The 16,439-nt window shown below is 37.1% G+C and overlaps 1 protein-coding gene across 4 annotated transcripts in view; it reads left to right on the plus strand.

The window, feature by feature from the left end:
• The window catches only part of ZCCHC7 (zinc finger CCHC-type containing 7), a 253,904-nt gene that overhangs the window by 188,693 nt on the left and 48,772 nt on the right, over nucleotides 1-16,439 (plus strand). For all 4 annotated transcript variants that reach the window (XM_047066376.1, XM_047066380.1, XM_047066386.1 and 1 more), the window contains 3 exons: nucleotides 10,807-10,850; nucleotides 12,117-12,242; nucleotides 13,170-13,340. In XM_047066376.1, the coding sequence (XP_046922332.1) occupies nucleotides 10,807-10,850; nucleotides 12,117-12,242; nucleotides 13,170-13,340 (341 nt within the window). The remainder of the gene's footprint in view (nucleotides 1-10,806; nucleotides 10,851-12,116; nucleotides 12,243-13,169; nucleotides 13,341-16,439) is intronic.

Genomic DNA, 16,439 nt, shown 5'->3' on the forward strand with positions numbered 1-16,439 from the left:
TGGTTATGAGTGTGAGTTACCTGTGAGATGTCTACTCTAGATGTCCAATCGATCAGGAACTCCAGAAAAGATCTGGCCTAGAGATGCAGATTTGGGAGTTCCCACCATGGACATGTATGATGTAAGCTGGGACTAAGAATGTGGAATGAGGAAAAAAAAGGCAAAGCGTGGAGCACACCAAGTAGTCCATGAAGGAAGAAGAAACCGTGAAGTGGGGGAAGAACTAGGAAAGTATTTTGTTATATCGTCCGTGAGAATTGTGAATGCTCACAGGGGTCAGGTGAGGGAGAAGTACTGAATATTACCCATTGCTATGAGGAGCTGAGCCCTTAAAGGACATTTAGAATTTGTAGTTATCAGAATTGGACTGGGTTAAGTGAAAAATTGGGCAAAGAGGGAGACAATGTTGGAGATCAAGGGAATAAAATGAGCAAAAGTATAGAGAACAAAGCAGTGGGAGTGTTAATTTGCAAACAGCATCTTTTAGTTTAAAATATTAGGTATATAAAAAGGGAGTGTAGGCAATACATTTAGAAATGTAACATTTTTCATTTGTCTTTAATGCTGAAGCTGCCAAATTATTTAACTTCAAGTTATCTGGTGGGAGGATTATTCATTACCTTCTCCACATTTCTTTGTTTTCTTGACCATTTCACTGTGTTTTAGGGTAGTGAAAGAATGCCATCTCAGTTAAGTCAGAGTTTTGTCTGTATCCTGGAAGTGAGAGGATACTGAGAAGGCCCAAAATCTTGGTTCCTTAGGTACTGCAGGTAGACAACAACCATTGTCTTTTCCGCCCAATCACTGATTGTGAGCTGTCTATACTCACAGGTTATTTGGGGAGAAAACAATTGCATACTTACATACTTAGACTTATATACTTAGGACTTACATACTTAGAATTATAAGGAAGGCCATCTTGGTGATACAGTCATAAGTTAATTGCTCATTAGTAGAATTCAGTATTTCATGTTAAATAACTGATTCCCCAAATAATAGTGGATTTTTTTATCTTTAACACTTGATTAATCATCTTTCTGTTTTAAAGACAAAATTATCATGGTTATTTACTTAGCGCAGTAATGTTTTTTTTTATTATTTAGCCCAAAAATGCACATACTTCTCCACTATGTGGTGAGTTCCTTGAGGGCAAGCACCACGTCTTAGTCATCTTTGTGTATCCTACACTGTCTTTTACAGTGATAGATATTCAATAAATATTTGTTGAAAATTAACTTGACACTACATTAAATGAAAACATATTATACATTGAGGAAAGTTGCGTTTACATACTTTTTTAGTAGGTGCCATGTTCAATGTGGGACTTGAACCCATGACCCTGCAGTCAAGAATCATGTGCAATACTGACTGAGCCAGCCAGGTGTGCCCTGCATTTACATTCTTAGATAATTAGTAGTGAGAAAATAAGTTTTTATATCTGATTTGCTGAATATTCAAATTGAGCCCACTGTATGCTAAGAAAGTCATATATAACAACCTTTTCACTGAAATTTAATGAGATTTGTAATTTTAGATGTTAGAAATTAGGATATCTAGAAAATATAAGGTATCTATGACTTCCTTATAAGAAGGAGCTATAGGGCATTAGGCTCAGGAAAAGATTCTTCTTAGACCATGGCACCTTCGCTGCAAATAACCAACTGGATGTGCTGAACTGAGTCCTTCTGTAGTCTTTGGTGATCTTTAGAATACTTTTTTATTAACTCCTATTTCCTGTCAAGTTATTCCAAAAGGTGGAGAGAACCACCTCTATAATTGTCTGTGGCTGCTCTTAGCAAAAGAATAATCTTCAGCTTTCCCACCCACCAGAATGTAGACTAAAGTAACTACAGCAGGGCAGGACCTGGCTTTCCTCCTAAGATATCTAATCCAGACTTTTCCTCACATCCTTTGAAAACTGAATGCAGTCTTACGGATAAAGAGCTACATTAGCACTGCCTTTCACAGAAAGCATCAGTTGCCAATTTTTGTAGAAAGTAAACACATAAAAGTGAGTATTTAAAAAAAAAAAATCTGAAAGGGGCACCTGGGTGGCTCATTCAGTTGAGCATCAGACTTCAGCTCAGGTCATGATGGGGCCCTGCATCAAGCTCACTGCTATCAGTGTGGAGCCTGCTTCAGATCCTCCGTTCCCCACCACTTCCCCACCCCCCACCCCGGCCCTGCCTCTGCCCCTCCCCCACTCACGCTCTCACGCGCTTGCTCTCTCTCAAAAATAAAACATTTTTTAAAAAAGTAAAAATTTGTTTAGCAATAACATACAGGTTTCTGAGGATAAAATGTATATTTAAAACAATTTATAGACTCTGAATCACCATATAAATACGAAAGATGTTTATGTTTATAACCATGCAGTAATAGAGAAAGAGAGTGCACACGTGTGTAATTAAGATAGCAGAATAGTTCCAGAAATAGGAGAAAATGTGTAAAATATGTGTAAGGTTATGGGTTTACTTTTTTGTTTTGAATGTTATTTCAGAAGAGATGAAGTATTCTGGTTGTTACATAGTGTCAACAGAAACACCGAATTACTGTTTTACTGTCTCTTTCTTCATTACCTCTGGCAGAAAGAGACCTGCTATGCTATTCCTTGGAAAGCTCACCCAGTAGAAAGTCAAGTTAAACCATATAAAAAGGTCTGTCGGGGCTCCTGGGTGGCTCAGTCACTTAAGTGTCCAACTCTTAATTTCAGATCAGGTCATGATCTCATGGTTTGTGAGATCGAGCCCTGCGTCGGGCTGTGCACTGACAATGCGGAGCCTGCTTGAGATTCTATCTTTCTCTCTGCTTCTCCCCATCTCCTGTTCTCTCTCTCTCTCAAAATAAATAAACTTAAAAGAAAAAAAGGTCTATGAAAATTCTTAGGAAGGGAATGATCATACCCTTTGTTCCAATCAAGCTGTATTGTTTGCTGTATCCTTTTACCTCTTCCATTCTGTTGCTTGTGCCTTTCCTTTTTACTGGTGTCCTCTTTCATCTCCATCTATTAAAATACTATTTAAGACTTCTTCTTTCAGCTTTGTTATGTAAACTTATACCAGACTTTACCCCCTGGCAAGAAATGATGAAATTAGCAGACAGGGACTTTAAAACAGCTATTGTAAATACACACAGATTTCAAGGGCAAGATGAATATAGACAACAAACAATCCTGGACTGTGATTTGTGAGAATATGGAAACAAACGAGATATACCCTGTAATCAACCTAGCTTTCTGCCTAGATGCCTGCCTTATGGCACCAAGAGAGGGAACCCAAGTGCAGCATTGTAGCCTCCCTGAGATGAGAAGCAGAGACAGAGTTCAGAGAGGCTAAGGAAGCTATACTCTGTGGGGCAGAGTACTGGAGGGTGGGAGCTGCGGAGGGAGATAATTCCAGAAATCTGGGTAGGGTTACCCATGAATACCAAGGATACTGTGTTCCTATCTGTGTATGGATAGGTCAAACTCCACTAGACTTGGACAAAAGCCTACTGTCTATAGTCTGAACAATTCCCAGAACTTACCTGAGTTCTTACTAGCAAAAGTGGAGAGAGAGTGTTGAATACCTGCAGTGTTTAATAGAAACCCTAGAAGGTACATCTTTATTAAGACTAAATTAGCTCCAGAGTAAAGGCTACTGTGGACCTACCCTAACAAAGCTTTAAAGGTCTAGTCTGGAATTTGCTTAACTGCTCATCAAAACGGAGTCTAACACTTGAAAGTGAAAAAACAAGAGTGAGACATTTAATAGTGTACCATTTACAATAACTAGCATCCAAGAAAAAAAAATTACTAGGTGTTCAAAGGATGATGTCACTAATAATAGCAGAAAAATCAGTCAAATAAAACAAACCTAGAAATTACGGAGTTGATGAAATTACCAGGAAGAACTTTATTTATTTATTTTTTAAATGTTCATTTATTTTTGACAGAGAGAGAGACAGAGCATGAGAGGGGGAGGGGCAGAGAGAGGGAGACAGAATCCGAAGCAGGCTCCAGGCTCTGAACTATCAGCACAGAGCCCGACGCGGGGCTCAAGCCCACAGGCCCGGGGGGGGGGGGGGGGGGGATCATGACCTGAGCTGAAGTCGGACACTCAACCGACCGAGCCACCCAGGTGCCCCCCCAGGAAGAACTTTAAAGCAGCCATTAAAAACATACACCAGGGTTTAAAGAAAAAGAAATATGATAAGACAAATGGAAGATACAAAAAAGAACCAAATGGATCTTCTAGGACTGAAATATACAGTATTTGAGAAAAAAAAATTTTTTTTGGATGGGCTTAAGTACAAATTAGGTGAATCAAAAGGAAAGAATAAGTCTATGTTATAGACATATGTACTGATAATTTCAACAATTTAGAAGTAATAGGCAAATTATTTGAAAATCAGGTTACCAAAACTGGCCCAAGAAGAAATAGAAGATGTGAGTACTTCCATACCTACTAAAGAAATAGAATTACTATTTATTATTATTTTTAAAACCTCCCTGCAGGAGTGCCTGGGTGTCTCAGTCATTTGAGCATCCGACTCTTGATTTCATCTCAGGACATGAGCCCCATGTCAGGCTCCGTGCTGAGCCTGAAGCCTGCGTGGGATTCTCTCTCTCTGCTCCTTGCCTGCTTGTGCGCGTGTTCTCTCTCAAAATAAATAAATAAAAAAAAAATTCATCTCTGCGAGTAAAATTCCTGGCCCACAACAGGGAAAACTCCAGGCTAGATGACTTATCTGGCGAATTCTATCAGATACGGAAGGAAGGAATAACACCAGTTCTACACAAACTCTTCCCAACTCCTATCAGGTCAGTTTTACCCCAATATCAAAACCATAAAAAGACACTGTAAGATAAGTGTAAATCAATATCCTTCATGAACACAGATGTAAAAATTCTTAATAAAATACTAACAAATCGAATTATGCAGTATATTGTAAAGCATAACACATCCTAACCAAGTGGGGTTAATCCCAGAATACAAGATTGGCTTGACATTTGAAAATGATTCACTGTAATTGACCATATTAACAGAAAGAGGAAAAACCATGGGGCCATCCCAGTTAATGCAGAAAAGGCATATGATAAAATTTAAAACACATTCATAATTAAAAACTCTCAGGAAAGTAGGGAAAGAATTTCCTCAACCTGTAATGAAAAGTCTACAGCAAACAGTTTACTTAATTCAGAAAGACTGAAGTTTTCCCCCTATTGGAACAAAACAAAGATTAACTTCTGTTGGCACTTAATATTGAGTATTATATCTGGAAGTTCTTTATAATGCATTGAGGTAAGAAAAAGAAATAAAAGGCATACAGATTAGAAAGGACGTGATAAAATTGTCTTTATGCACAGGTGAAATGATAGTGTAAACAGAAAATTGGGAGGAATTGGGATGCCTGGGTGGCTCAGTTGGTTAAGTGTTCAACTCTTGATTTTGGCTCAGGACATGATTGCACGGTTCATGAGTTTGAGCTCTGCTTCTAGCTCCATGCTGACAGCGTGGATCCTGCTTGGGATTCTTTCTCTCTCTGCCCCTCCTCTGCTCTCCTCTCCTCACCTCAAAATAAATAAATAAACATTTAAAGAAGAAAAAGAAAATTGCAAGGAATCTACAAAAAGCTTCTAGAACTAAGTGAATTTAGCAGATTTGCAGGGTGCAAGGTGAACAAACAAAAATCAGTTGTATTTCTATAAACTTGTAATCAGAAACTGAAAAATGAAATTTAAAAAAATAATTAAAAATTAATTTAAGTTTTATTTTTAAAACCTTTTTGGTAGCAGAAAGAAACATGAAATATTCAAGGATATGATTATATGCAAAGCCTGTTCACAGAAACCCATAAAACATTGCTGAGAAAAATAAGACCAAAGCAAATGAAGAGATATGCCATATTCATGTTTTAGAAGACTTGATATTGTTAAAATATCTTTCCAAACTGATCTGTAGATGTAGCACAATACCAGTCAAAATCCCATCAGGCTATTTTTGTAGACATTGGTATTTTAAAATGTATACAGAAATCAAGGATGCCTGTCTGGTTCAGTCAGTACAGCCTATGACTCTTGATCTCATGGTCATGAGTACAAGCCCCACATTGGCTGTAGAGCTTACTTTAAAAAGAAAAAATAAAAGCAAGTTGAATCTTATACAGAAATCAGAGTGGTCTAGAATAACCAAAGCAATCTTGAAAAAGAGCAAAAGAGTTGGAAAACTTATTCTACAGGATTTTAGTTTTTTGAAGTAAAGCTGTAATATGGTATAATTATAGACCTGTAGCTCAATGTAACATATTAGAACTTCTAGAAAGTGACCCACATATGGTCAATTGATTTAAACAAAGTTGCTAAAGCAATTCAATGAAGAAGGGGTATTTTTTCAACAAATGATGCTAGAACAACTGCATATTCATATGGGGAGAAATGGATAATAATCATAAAAAGCCAAAACTATAGAATTTTAGAAGGAAACATAAAAAGTACTTGGCTTTTGTAACCTTGCATAGGGAGATTTCTTTGGGCATAAAAACTGTGAAGGGAAGGGTTGTCAAATTTATTAGAAGTTTTGCTTTTCTAAGAAAAGAACACTGCAAGTAAAATTCCTGGCCCACAACAGTGAAAACTCCAGCCTGTTATTAAAAATAAATGAAAAATCAAGCCACACTGGGAGAGATACTTGCCAACACATGTCTAATAAAAGACTTGTTTCTAGAATATAAAAAGGACTCAGAATTCAATCAAAGGAAGACAATCTCCTTCATCCCCCTCAAAAAAAAAAAAAAAAAAAGGTAAAACAACTCAATTTAAAAATAAGCTAAGAGGCTCATGGGTGGCTCAATTCGTTGAGCTTCAGACTCTTGATTTCAGCTCAGGTCATGATCCCAGGGTCATGGGATCAAACCCACATTGGGCTCCACGCTGAGCATGGAGCCTACTTAAGATTCATTCTTTCTCTCTCTCTCTCTCTCTCTCTCTCAAAAAAAGTTTGAAAATAAGCTAAAAATTTGAACAGTTTTTGAAGGAAGATATATGAATGGCAAATAAATACATGAAAAAATGCTTAGCATCATTAGTTATCAGAAAAATGCCCATTGAAATCCTAATGCATTACTACTTCACACACATTCGAAGGCTAAAATTAAAAAGACAGTTTCAAGCGTTGGCAAGATTATGAAACTATGGAATTCCCATACATCGCTGATGGGAATGTAACATGACACAACCACTTTGGGAAAATTTGCCAGTTTCATATAAGGTAAAGATACACTTAACCATATCCAATAATTCTATGCCTCGATATTTTCCCAAGGGAAATGAAAACGCATGTCAATTAAAAAGAAAGATTTTCACTAGAATGTTTTATTGCTGCTTTATAAGTGCTCAAAACTGGAAACAACCTAAGTGTTATCAGGAGATGAGCAGGTAAACAAATTGTCATATCCACACACTGGAATCCTGCTGAGCAAGAAGAAGGAAACAAAGTACTACTACTACCCAACGACATAGACAAATGTCACAAATACTCAGAGTGAAAGAAGCCAAATACAGAGTGATACATAATATGGGATTCTATTTATATGCAGTCCTAGAACAGGCAAAGCAAATCTATGGTGACAGAAAGCAAATCAGTGGTTGCCTGGGGTGGGGGGGATCAAGTGCAGGTATGCACAAGGTAACATTTTGGGTTGGTGGAGATATGCTACATCTGATTGTTGTGGTGGTTACACAGGTGTATTGTGCCTTTGTCAAAGTGCATCATACTGTATTTTTTACACAAGTATATTTTTTAATATGTAAATTATACTTCAGTAAAGGTTTTTTTATGGTGAAGCCTTTTCTGACTTTTTACCTCTTTTTCCCCCCAAATTCAGACATTGTTTATTCTTCCTCTCAGTATACTGTAGAATTTTGTATGGTCTTCTCTTACTCTTTTCTTCACCTTTCATTTGACTTCTTTACTAAGTTATAAGCTCATATTCATCTTTGTTTACCCTATAGCACCTTGCTCATTATAACCTTTCAGTATATGTTTGTTGAATTCAGTTGATTTGTTGCAAAGAAAGAGTTACCAGCCATTGCTTTGATTACAGTTCTGAAGTCAAAAGAATCATTGCCCCAGATATTAGCAAGATAAAGCTATAAGGCAGCTAAGAGTTAATATTAGGCATCTTTAGTGTGGTCCTAATTTTACACTTTTGGGCAATCCCATTTTATATCCTATGGCCTTGGGTGGTGAACACATGGAAGATGAGTGCCTCTAGGCCCCTTGGAAATTGTCTTTAAGGAAGGACACCCTGTGCCAGTTGCAAAGGCCTGGAGGACAATGTATTTGATTTTAGTAATGAATGAAAATTCAAAAGAATCATGGAAGTTTAGTGCTAGACAGTACCATGGACGCCATTTAATCCAACCCATTATTATACAGGCCCAGTGAAGATCAGTAAACTGCCCAATGCCAAACAGCAAATAAGAGATAGGGTTAAGACTGGAACCCAAGTTTCTGCCAAGTCCCACACCAGGAATTTAATAGGAGAATTGGCTGTCTGTGGAAGTTCTACTGAGTTGCCCTTAGACAAAGCTTCCGTTAGTTTGGGATTTAGAGTTAAGAAGTAAACAGGATAGAGAAAAGGCAGGAGTCAGCTGTTGTTACCAGTGTCCATCCAAAACTGGAACCAGAGGTGGCACCAAGAGTTGGCTCATGCATTCCTGGCAATGTCTTTGTTTATTTACCACTGAGAAGTTTGATTTCATCTGTAATTGAAACCTGTTTTGTGTACTTGTTGATCAGTTTTCTACAGTAAGAATATCCTATAGCTTGTAAGAGGAGTTAGTACACAACCTAGAATACTGTTGAATTCCACAGGAATGTTGAAACAATCTAAAAGTTTATTTATTTTGAAAGAAAGAGAAAGAGAGTGAGCAGGGGAGAGGCAGAGAGAGAGAGGGAGAGAAAGAATCCCAAGCAGGCTCCACATTGTCAACATGGAGCCTGACACAGGGCCCAATCCCACAAACTGTGAGATCATGACCTGAGCCGAAATCAAGAGTCAGATGCCTAACTGACTGAGCCACCCAGGTGCCCCAAAGCCATCCAAATGGAGTCAGGTCTCCCTCTCTCAGACCTTCCCTTTTTTCACTATTCTCTGTTCCAGTATAAATGTATTTGGAATTGGGGGTGATAACAGTTGCTATTTTGCATCTCACTGATTTTAGGTTTTTATTTTTTTAAGACAGTATTAAATGAGTTTTTTAATTAAAGTGATTCTTAGTGGTCATTTTGAATTTTAAAGATGAAGGACATTGAGACACAAAAGGCAGCTTTGAAAGTTACAGCAAAGCATGCTCCTTAGATGGATCTTTTGAATGAAAGAATAACATGGATGGTGATGATGAAGGAATAGAAGCTGCTGCTATTTAATGTATTCTCCACTCTCAGTATATGGATGCAGCCTCCAAATTTTACAATGGAAATAATCATCAGCACAGCATCTCTGCTCTCCTCTGGATTGGTCTTTTTGTAAAGCAGCCTTTTGGTTTTCTTAGTAAAAGTATTTTATTTTAAAATATATCTCTAGACACTTACTCCTGGTAGGCCTGGGGAAACGTAGATTACTTCATGTCTCCTCAAAACTCCTTTCAAAGAAAAGAGTCCAGCTTGATTTGTGTTTTTGAGATAGAGAAGAGGAATAGATAGGAGGAAGGAAGAAATCTTAACTTTGCTTCAAGGAGAGAAAAAAAATCTTTCAGTCCTTTGTTGATACCTTAGCTTCTGCATTAGTCATGTGTCCCTTCCTCCGTGGTCATAAGTAGACCAAAGGAATGGCAGCAATTTGCAAATTTGTAAAGGGACAGTGCAAAGAGAAGAAAACAGCTGATAAAGAAAAATGTAGGGCTCCCAAACCCCCTAGGTTTTTGTAGTTGTATTTTTAGATCAATCAACGGTTTCTGGATATTTGGCCTCCTTGTTTGTTGTTTTGTTCCACTGTGTTTGATGTTATAAAATACAGTGCTAATTTCTAGCCTCAGTCATGAGATGGTATTTAAAGTTCAGTTTTTTAACCTGTTACTACCAAAGTCAACTACAATGGGAAGCTAGTAGACACAGTGCTGATATTGGAAGAAAAAACCTTTCTTCTGCCTACTTGAGTCTGAATGGTAGGGTCCTGAGAATTAATTGCTGATAGATTAACAGAAGTGTGGGAGCACTTGGTAATGAGCAACTGAACTCAGTTGCCAGAGGTAAAGGTTTGTTTACCAACTTTCATAAACACAAGTATTTAGGGCTTCAAAGGATGGAGGCTTTTGATGATGCTAATTTTTACAACTTGGGTTTTTTGGAATGTCCTAGAAGCCAAGGTCAGTCGCTTCCTTGACTAGAGACTAGGTTGGGGGAGGGTGGTGCTATGCAGCTGACTTTCATAAAGCTCTGCTTTAGTCAGATAAGGGAAGTTTAGATAAGATTGCTTTCTGCATCTGTTGTTGGGTTTTTGGCTTTTCACTTATTTTTTTTTATATTTGTTTATATCTTTATGGTTTTCAGAGCATTTTCACATATCTCATTTGATTTTCACAGTAGTTTTTAAGGAAGATGGGACAAATATTCTTATTCCCATGAATTACACAGGTGAGAAAACTGAGGTTAAGAGAGGCTAAGTATTTGTTCAGAGCCACACAGAGCCAAGATAAGAGGTTAAGGTATTCACATTTCTCACTACACCTTTGGGGTCCAATTTCAGTACTAACAAATTGAATAATGTCAATCCATAAGTGCTTTAAAAGGGTCAAGATTGAGTAACATTTTATTTGTTTTGTAGGAGAAGATGGTGTAAATTGGTTCATCAGTGACAAAGATGCTGAGGTAAAATCAAATTGTTTTTCAAAGTTATGAATGACAGATTAATAATTTCCTTTGATTTGAAATTTCCTTTCATTTCATTATGATAATTTGATAAACTTTTTAGAGATAGCAGTGGTCTGAGTATGTTGCAAGAAAAAGTTTGATTGTAGTATATGGTGATTGAATTTTTCAGAAGTGTGGTTCAGCCTTGATTTTTGTCAGTCTGTTAATTGCCATAGTGATTTAGTCCCCTTTCCCTTCTGTTTCTTCTGCCGTGGTGAGTCCTCTCAGCCCATATTGCCTGGTACCACTAAAGATCAACACCGGAAATAACTGCCTCTTCAGTGTAAGGAAATGGTTAGTCTATATTTAGCATGTGGCAGGTGTTTGTCTTTGTCAATTATTAGCCTTAATTGTGACAGATGGTTAGAAAAGAGAACAATTTTACAACTTGGAAAAAAGAAGTTTTAAGAGATAATTAGATTTTGTCTACGTGGGGCTTACCTGGTCAATCCAGCAGAATAACAAGTACAAGATGAAAAGCTTTTTCAAAGATTAGAATTCTACCAAACAAGATAAAAAAGCATGGTTGGCATTTTTACATATTCCCCTTTAGATATTCCATGTGGTGTGTTTTGCTAATATTCTCTTGCAAGACACTAGATTTTGGCTAGAATATGGGAGAGCTGGAATTGGATTAGTGTAGGCAGAATAGGTCTTAAAAGTACTCTATTGGAAGGAGATTATCCATTGTCTCTTAGAAATTATAATCCAGTTTATAGGCAGTAACCCTGGGCTGTTCAAAAGAAAGAATATATTCAGTAGTGATAACGGTTTTATAACTTTATAAAGGACAAAATCATTTTTAAAAAATTGCCCCAAATAAAATTTTAAGGAAGCTTCTCAGTCCGAAAAATATGGTGTATGTTCCTATATAGAAATCAGCGATATCTTTGACTCTGAATGCCACCAGAATGTCTAAATGATGCATGTCAGTGCCCCTACTAGACCTGAACTGTAAATAGAGAAACATACAAAAGAAATGGAACCATATGGAGAAGTGTAAAAGAGTGAGATGAGGGACAGACAAGAAGTAGAGTTGTCTTCATGGCAACCCCTTTTAAGTTTTTATTTCTTTTAAGAACACAAAAGTTCTCTGTTGCTGGTTTCTAGATTAAACAGACTATGGCTGTTAATTCTTTTGAACAAAGTAAAATGTTTTTTAAATTAATTAATTAAAATTAATTAATTAATTAATTAATTTTTAAATTTTTTTTTTCCTCCTAGGCCCAGATAGTTAACAATAGATCATCTGGAAGATGGACCCACCGATACTATTCAGCCAACAAAAATGTTACCTGTAGAAATTGTGACAAATGTGGCCATTTATCAAAAAACTGCCCCTTTCCACAAGTATGTGAAATACGTTTCTCTCCACATTGTTACTTTATAGTCTTAAGGGTGGGCCCTATAACCTTATAATTCAAATCTTGTACAATATATGTGTGAATTTCATGTTACATTTTCATGTAGGTGATAGCCAAAATAGTAGCACAGAAAGAACAATGAAGTTTGAGTCAGAAAAACCTGGAATCAACTTTAGCTTTCTTTCCATTAGTGGTTGCACAAGCTTAGGCAAATCATTTCACCCTCTGTGCCTCTGTTTTCTTGTCTATAAAATGAGGATTCCTGAGACCCCTTTCATTTCTAAACCTTCTACAGCTTGTTTCATTGTGGGATAATTTTTATTGTTAGAAAGTTACCATTTTAAGCATTTATAAATGTTTATTGGTGTAAATTATGTTAGATACATCAACCTTTGGAACAACATAGAACTAAAGTTCTTGGATGTTCTCTGACACACAGTAAGCTCTTAAGAAACATTCCTTCCATTATTCCTTCTTCCAAATGATATGATTGTCTTTCAGATATTTGAGACAGCTCATATATTTCCTCTTTGTCTTTGGTTCTCCAGGCAAAGCAGCCTCTTTCAGTATTTGTTGCTCCTATGACTTAGCTTCCAGATCCTCATCAACCTGCTTTCCCTCTCAAACACAATCCACTTTGTCAGTGTTCCCACAAGATAAAGCATAAGAAGTAGATGCCAGTTGATACTACAGGCACAGTAAGCCTTTTTGGCAACCACAGAATACACATAGCTTGTGTTAAAGCTCTGATTTCAGACATTTTGTTTGATTTTACAGTTATGCTCAAGATCTAACCTTCACTGGGGTCTCAAATTGGAAATAACGTTTTATGGAATTATACAGAAAAGGAAAAGTTAATCTTCTATTTGAGACTGAACTATTTTGCTAAAGAGACTTTCTGTTTGCCACATAGAAAGTCCGCCCCTGCTGCCTCTGCTCGGAGAGAGGACACCTCCAGTATGCCTGCCCAGCCCGCTTTTGCTTAGGCTGTTCTTTGCCTATGCCTTCCACTCACAGATGTCTTGAAAGACCTTCCTGGAGAAAACGATGTGACCGATGTGATATGATAGGCCACTATGCTGATGTGAGTATCCTGCATAGAACTAATTTGCCAGACTTTGGGGGCAGTGTGCCAATTTGTAACTATCAGTCAGCCTACCTAAAAGAATATTCTATTCTAATTCTGTTCTAATATGTGTGTAATGATAGCCATGTCCCTTTGGCTGTTGATCATCTAAAGCAGTGTTCTTTTTTTTTCTTTAAAAAAATTTTTTTTAATCTTTATTTTTGAGAGAGAGAGAGAGAGAGAGGGAGGGAGGGAGTGGGGGAGGGGCAGAGAGAGAGGGAGACACAGAATCTGAAGCAAGCTCCAGGCTCTGAGCTGTCAGCACAGAGCCTGATGTGGGGCTCGAATTGACAAAATGCGAGACCACGACCCGAGCCGAAGTCGGATGCCTAACCAACTGAGCTATCCAGGAGCCCCTAAAGCAGTGTTCTAACAGATCTTACTGAATGGTTCGTCGGGAGGCAGCATCAACAAATATTGTAAACCCATGCTTGCCCCCTTTGCTTAATGTGTTTGTCAAGTAAAGGTTGAAATAAAAGAGGTATGTAATAAATAACATGTAGATTTATATGTCTGTTCATGCATAGTTACATGAAAATATATACCCACTTAGCAGTTGTATACAAAGGTCTATCTATCTGAAGCCTGGCTTGATGCTGCTTATTGATGGTTCTTGCTGATAGAATAGTCTTAAACAAGAAGAAGGACAAAATCACCAGTACTTTAGATCTGCTTACCTTAGTTCTTTCTTTAGATTAAAAAAAAAAGGGGGGGGGTAATTTAAAAGACATTCAGTTACTTGTAGCACGTTAAATTTAAGCACATTGTTATCTTGGACATCATTTTACATCATTTGGGATTTTAGTCACAATTTCAAAGACCAGAGGGGCTGTGGAAGTTAATATATTTTTTTAAAGTAAGGATCTTTTAATTTGTATTTCCCAAAGACATGATACAAAGCCACAAACATTTTTCTAATTTTATTTATATTGAAATATCCTATAACCTTTTCCTAAAAAAAAAGTAATACGGCTTTTTGTTAATATGAATTTCAGATTAAAACACACTAGAAGATGAATGTTTGGTATATATGTTTCTCATGTAAATATATCAGTTATCTATTGTAATTTTTAAAATGTCTTTTTAAACAAAAACGGTCACTATCCCATACATTGTCTTACAGCTTCATTTTTTTTCTGCTTAATTCCTTATGAATGTATCACTGTATTAGCTCATAAAGATCTACCTTTCTTATGGTTAATTTTTATTCCACTGTATGGATGTACCAATTTGCCCAGCTGTTTATCTACCAATACATCTAAATTTATAGTTACAACCCATGTTTTTAAGCAAACAGTGCTGCAGTAAACATCTGTGTGTGTGTGTGTGTGTGTGTGTGTGTGTGTGTGTGTTGTGTGTATAAGATTATTTTATTAAGTCAGATTCTGAGTGGGATTGTGTAATTAAAGGATATGTATATTTACATATGGATAAATATTGTCAAATTGTTCTTCCAAAAGATAGTACCAATGGGGGCAGCCGGCTGGCTCAGTCAGTAGTAGAGCGTGAGACTCTTGATCTTAGGGTTATAAGTTCAAGCCCCGTGTTCAGTGTAGAGATTACTTAAAAATAAAATTTTCTGGGGTGCCTGGGTGACTCAGTAAGTTAAGCGTCCAACTTTGGCTCAGGTCATGAACTCGCAGTCTGTGAGTTCAAGCCCTGCATTGGGCTCTGTGCTGACAGCTCGGAGCCTGGAGCCTGCTTCGGATTCTGTGTCTCCCTCTCTCTCTGCCCCTCCCCTGCTCATGCTCTGTCTCTCTCTGTCTCTCAATAAATAAATAAATGTTAAAAAAAATTTTTTTTAAACAAATAAAGTCTTTAAAAAAATAAGTAAATAAAAGGTGGTACCAATGTATCACCACCTGTCAGGTGTATTTAAGAATGCTCTTAACATTATAATTGATCTTTTAAAATTTTGGCCAATCAGATAAGGAGAAAATGATATCATATTGTTTTTATTTGTATTTCTTAGGCCACTAGTGATGTTGAATGTGATTCTCAAGACAAGGTGTGGAAATAGAAGTTATTTCATTCTAGGGGCACCTGGGTGGCTCACTTGGTTAAGCGTCCAACTCTTGGTTTCAGCTCAGGTCATGATCTCACAGTTTGTGAGTTCGAGCCCCACATCGCGCTTCGTGCTGACAGTGTGGAGCCTGCTTGGGATTCTCTGTTTCCCTCTCTCTCTGCCCCTCCCCTGCTTGTTCTGTCTTTCTCTCAAAATAAATAAATACAAACTTTAAAAAATATTAAAAAAGAAGAAGAAGATGCTGTTATTTCATTCTAAAGTAGCTAAAGTGAGGCCCCTGGTTGGTTCAGTTGGTGGAGCATGTGGCTCTTGATCTCAGGGTTGTGAGTTCGAGCCCCACGCTGGTTGTAGAGATAACTTAAAAAAATAAAATGAAATATTTTTTTAAAAGTAGCTTAAACTTACTTTTTAATATTTACTAAGTTTTAAAATTAAATTCCTAAGTTGGCTTGGTTTTATACTTCTGTTCTCTACATTATGTTGTCAATTATAATTTTTTTTATCCAGATTTTCTAGTTTGGCAGTTACATTTAATAGCATATTTCTTTACTCCTTTCTTCTAATAAGCTCTTACAAATATGGTCTTATTTGCCTGTGATAACAGAAGGGTCTCAGACAGACATTATCATGAGCAGTGTTTTGTTTTGTTTTTTTTTTTTTAAATAAGAAACTAGCACAGAACAGTTAAGGATGATTTGTAAAAGGTTATATAATCAGCTGTGAATTAAGTCTGTAGTCCATTCTGCTTAACTTCTTAATTTTGGCCTCTAATGTATGTTAAATTCTTTATCTAAAATGGCCTTGAGGATTAATAACCCAGTGAATGTAAGGTTTTAAGATTGGGTTAGGCTGTGGTCGACTTCAGAGAAGGCAGCACCCTTTCCCCTAAATCTGCCAAGATCTAACTTGTTGGGTGTTTTTATAATTATGTGGTGAATGTTCTGGACACTAGTTGATCTTTTTCCAGCCTTCCCACCTTGCGTAGGATTCCCCCAGAGCCCAATCAAACCTGGACTTCACTGACTCCATCT

This window comes from Lynx rufus, unplaced genomic scaffold (genome assembly GCF_022079265.1).
Source record: "Lynx rufus isolate CCGP_SWC_20201006 ecotype Redwood Valley unplaced genomic scaffold, mLynRuf1.p SCAF_10, whole genome shotgun sequence".
NCBI classification, from domain to species: Eukaryota; Metazoa; Chordata; class Mammalia; order Carnivora; family Felidae; genus Lynx; species Lynx rufus.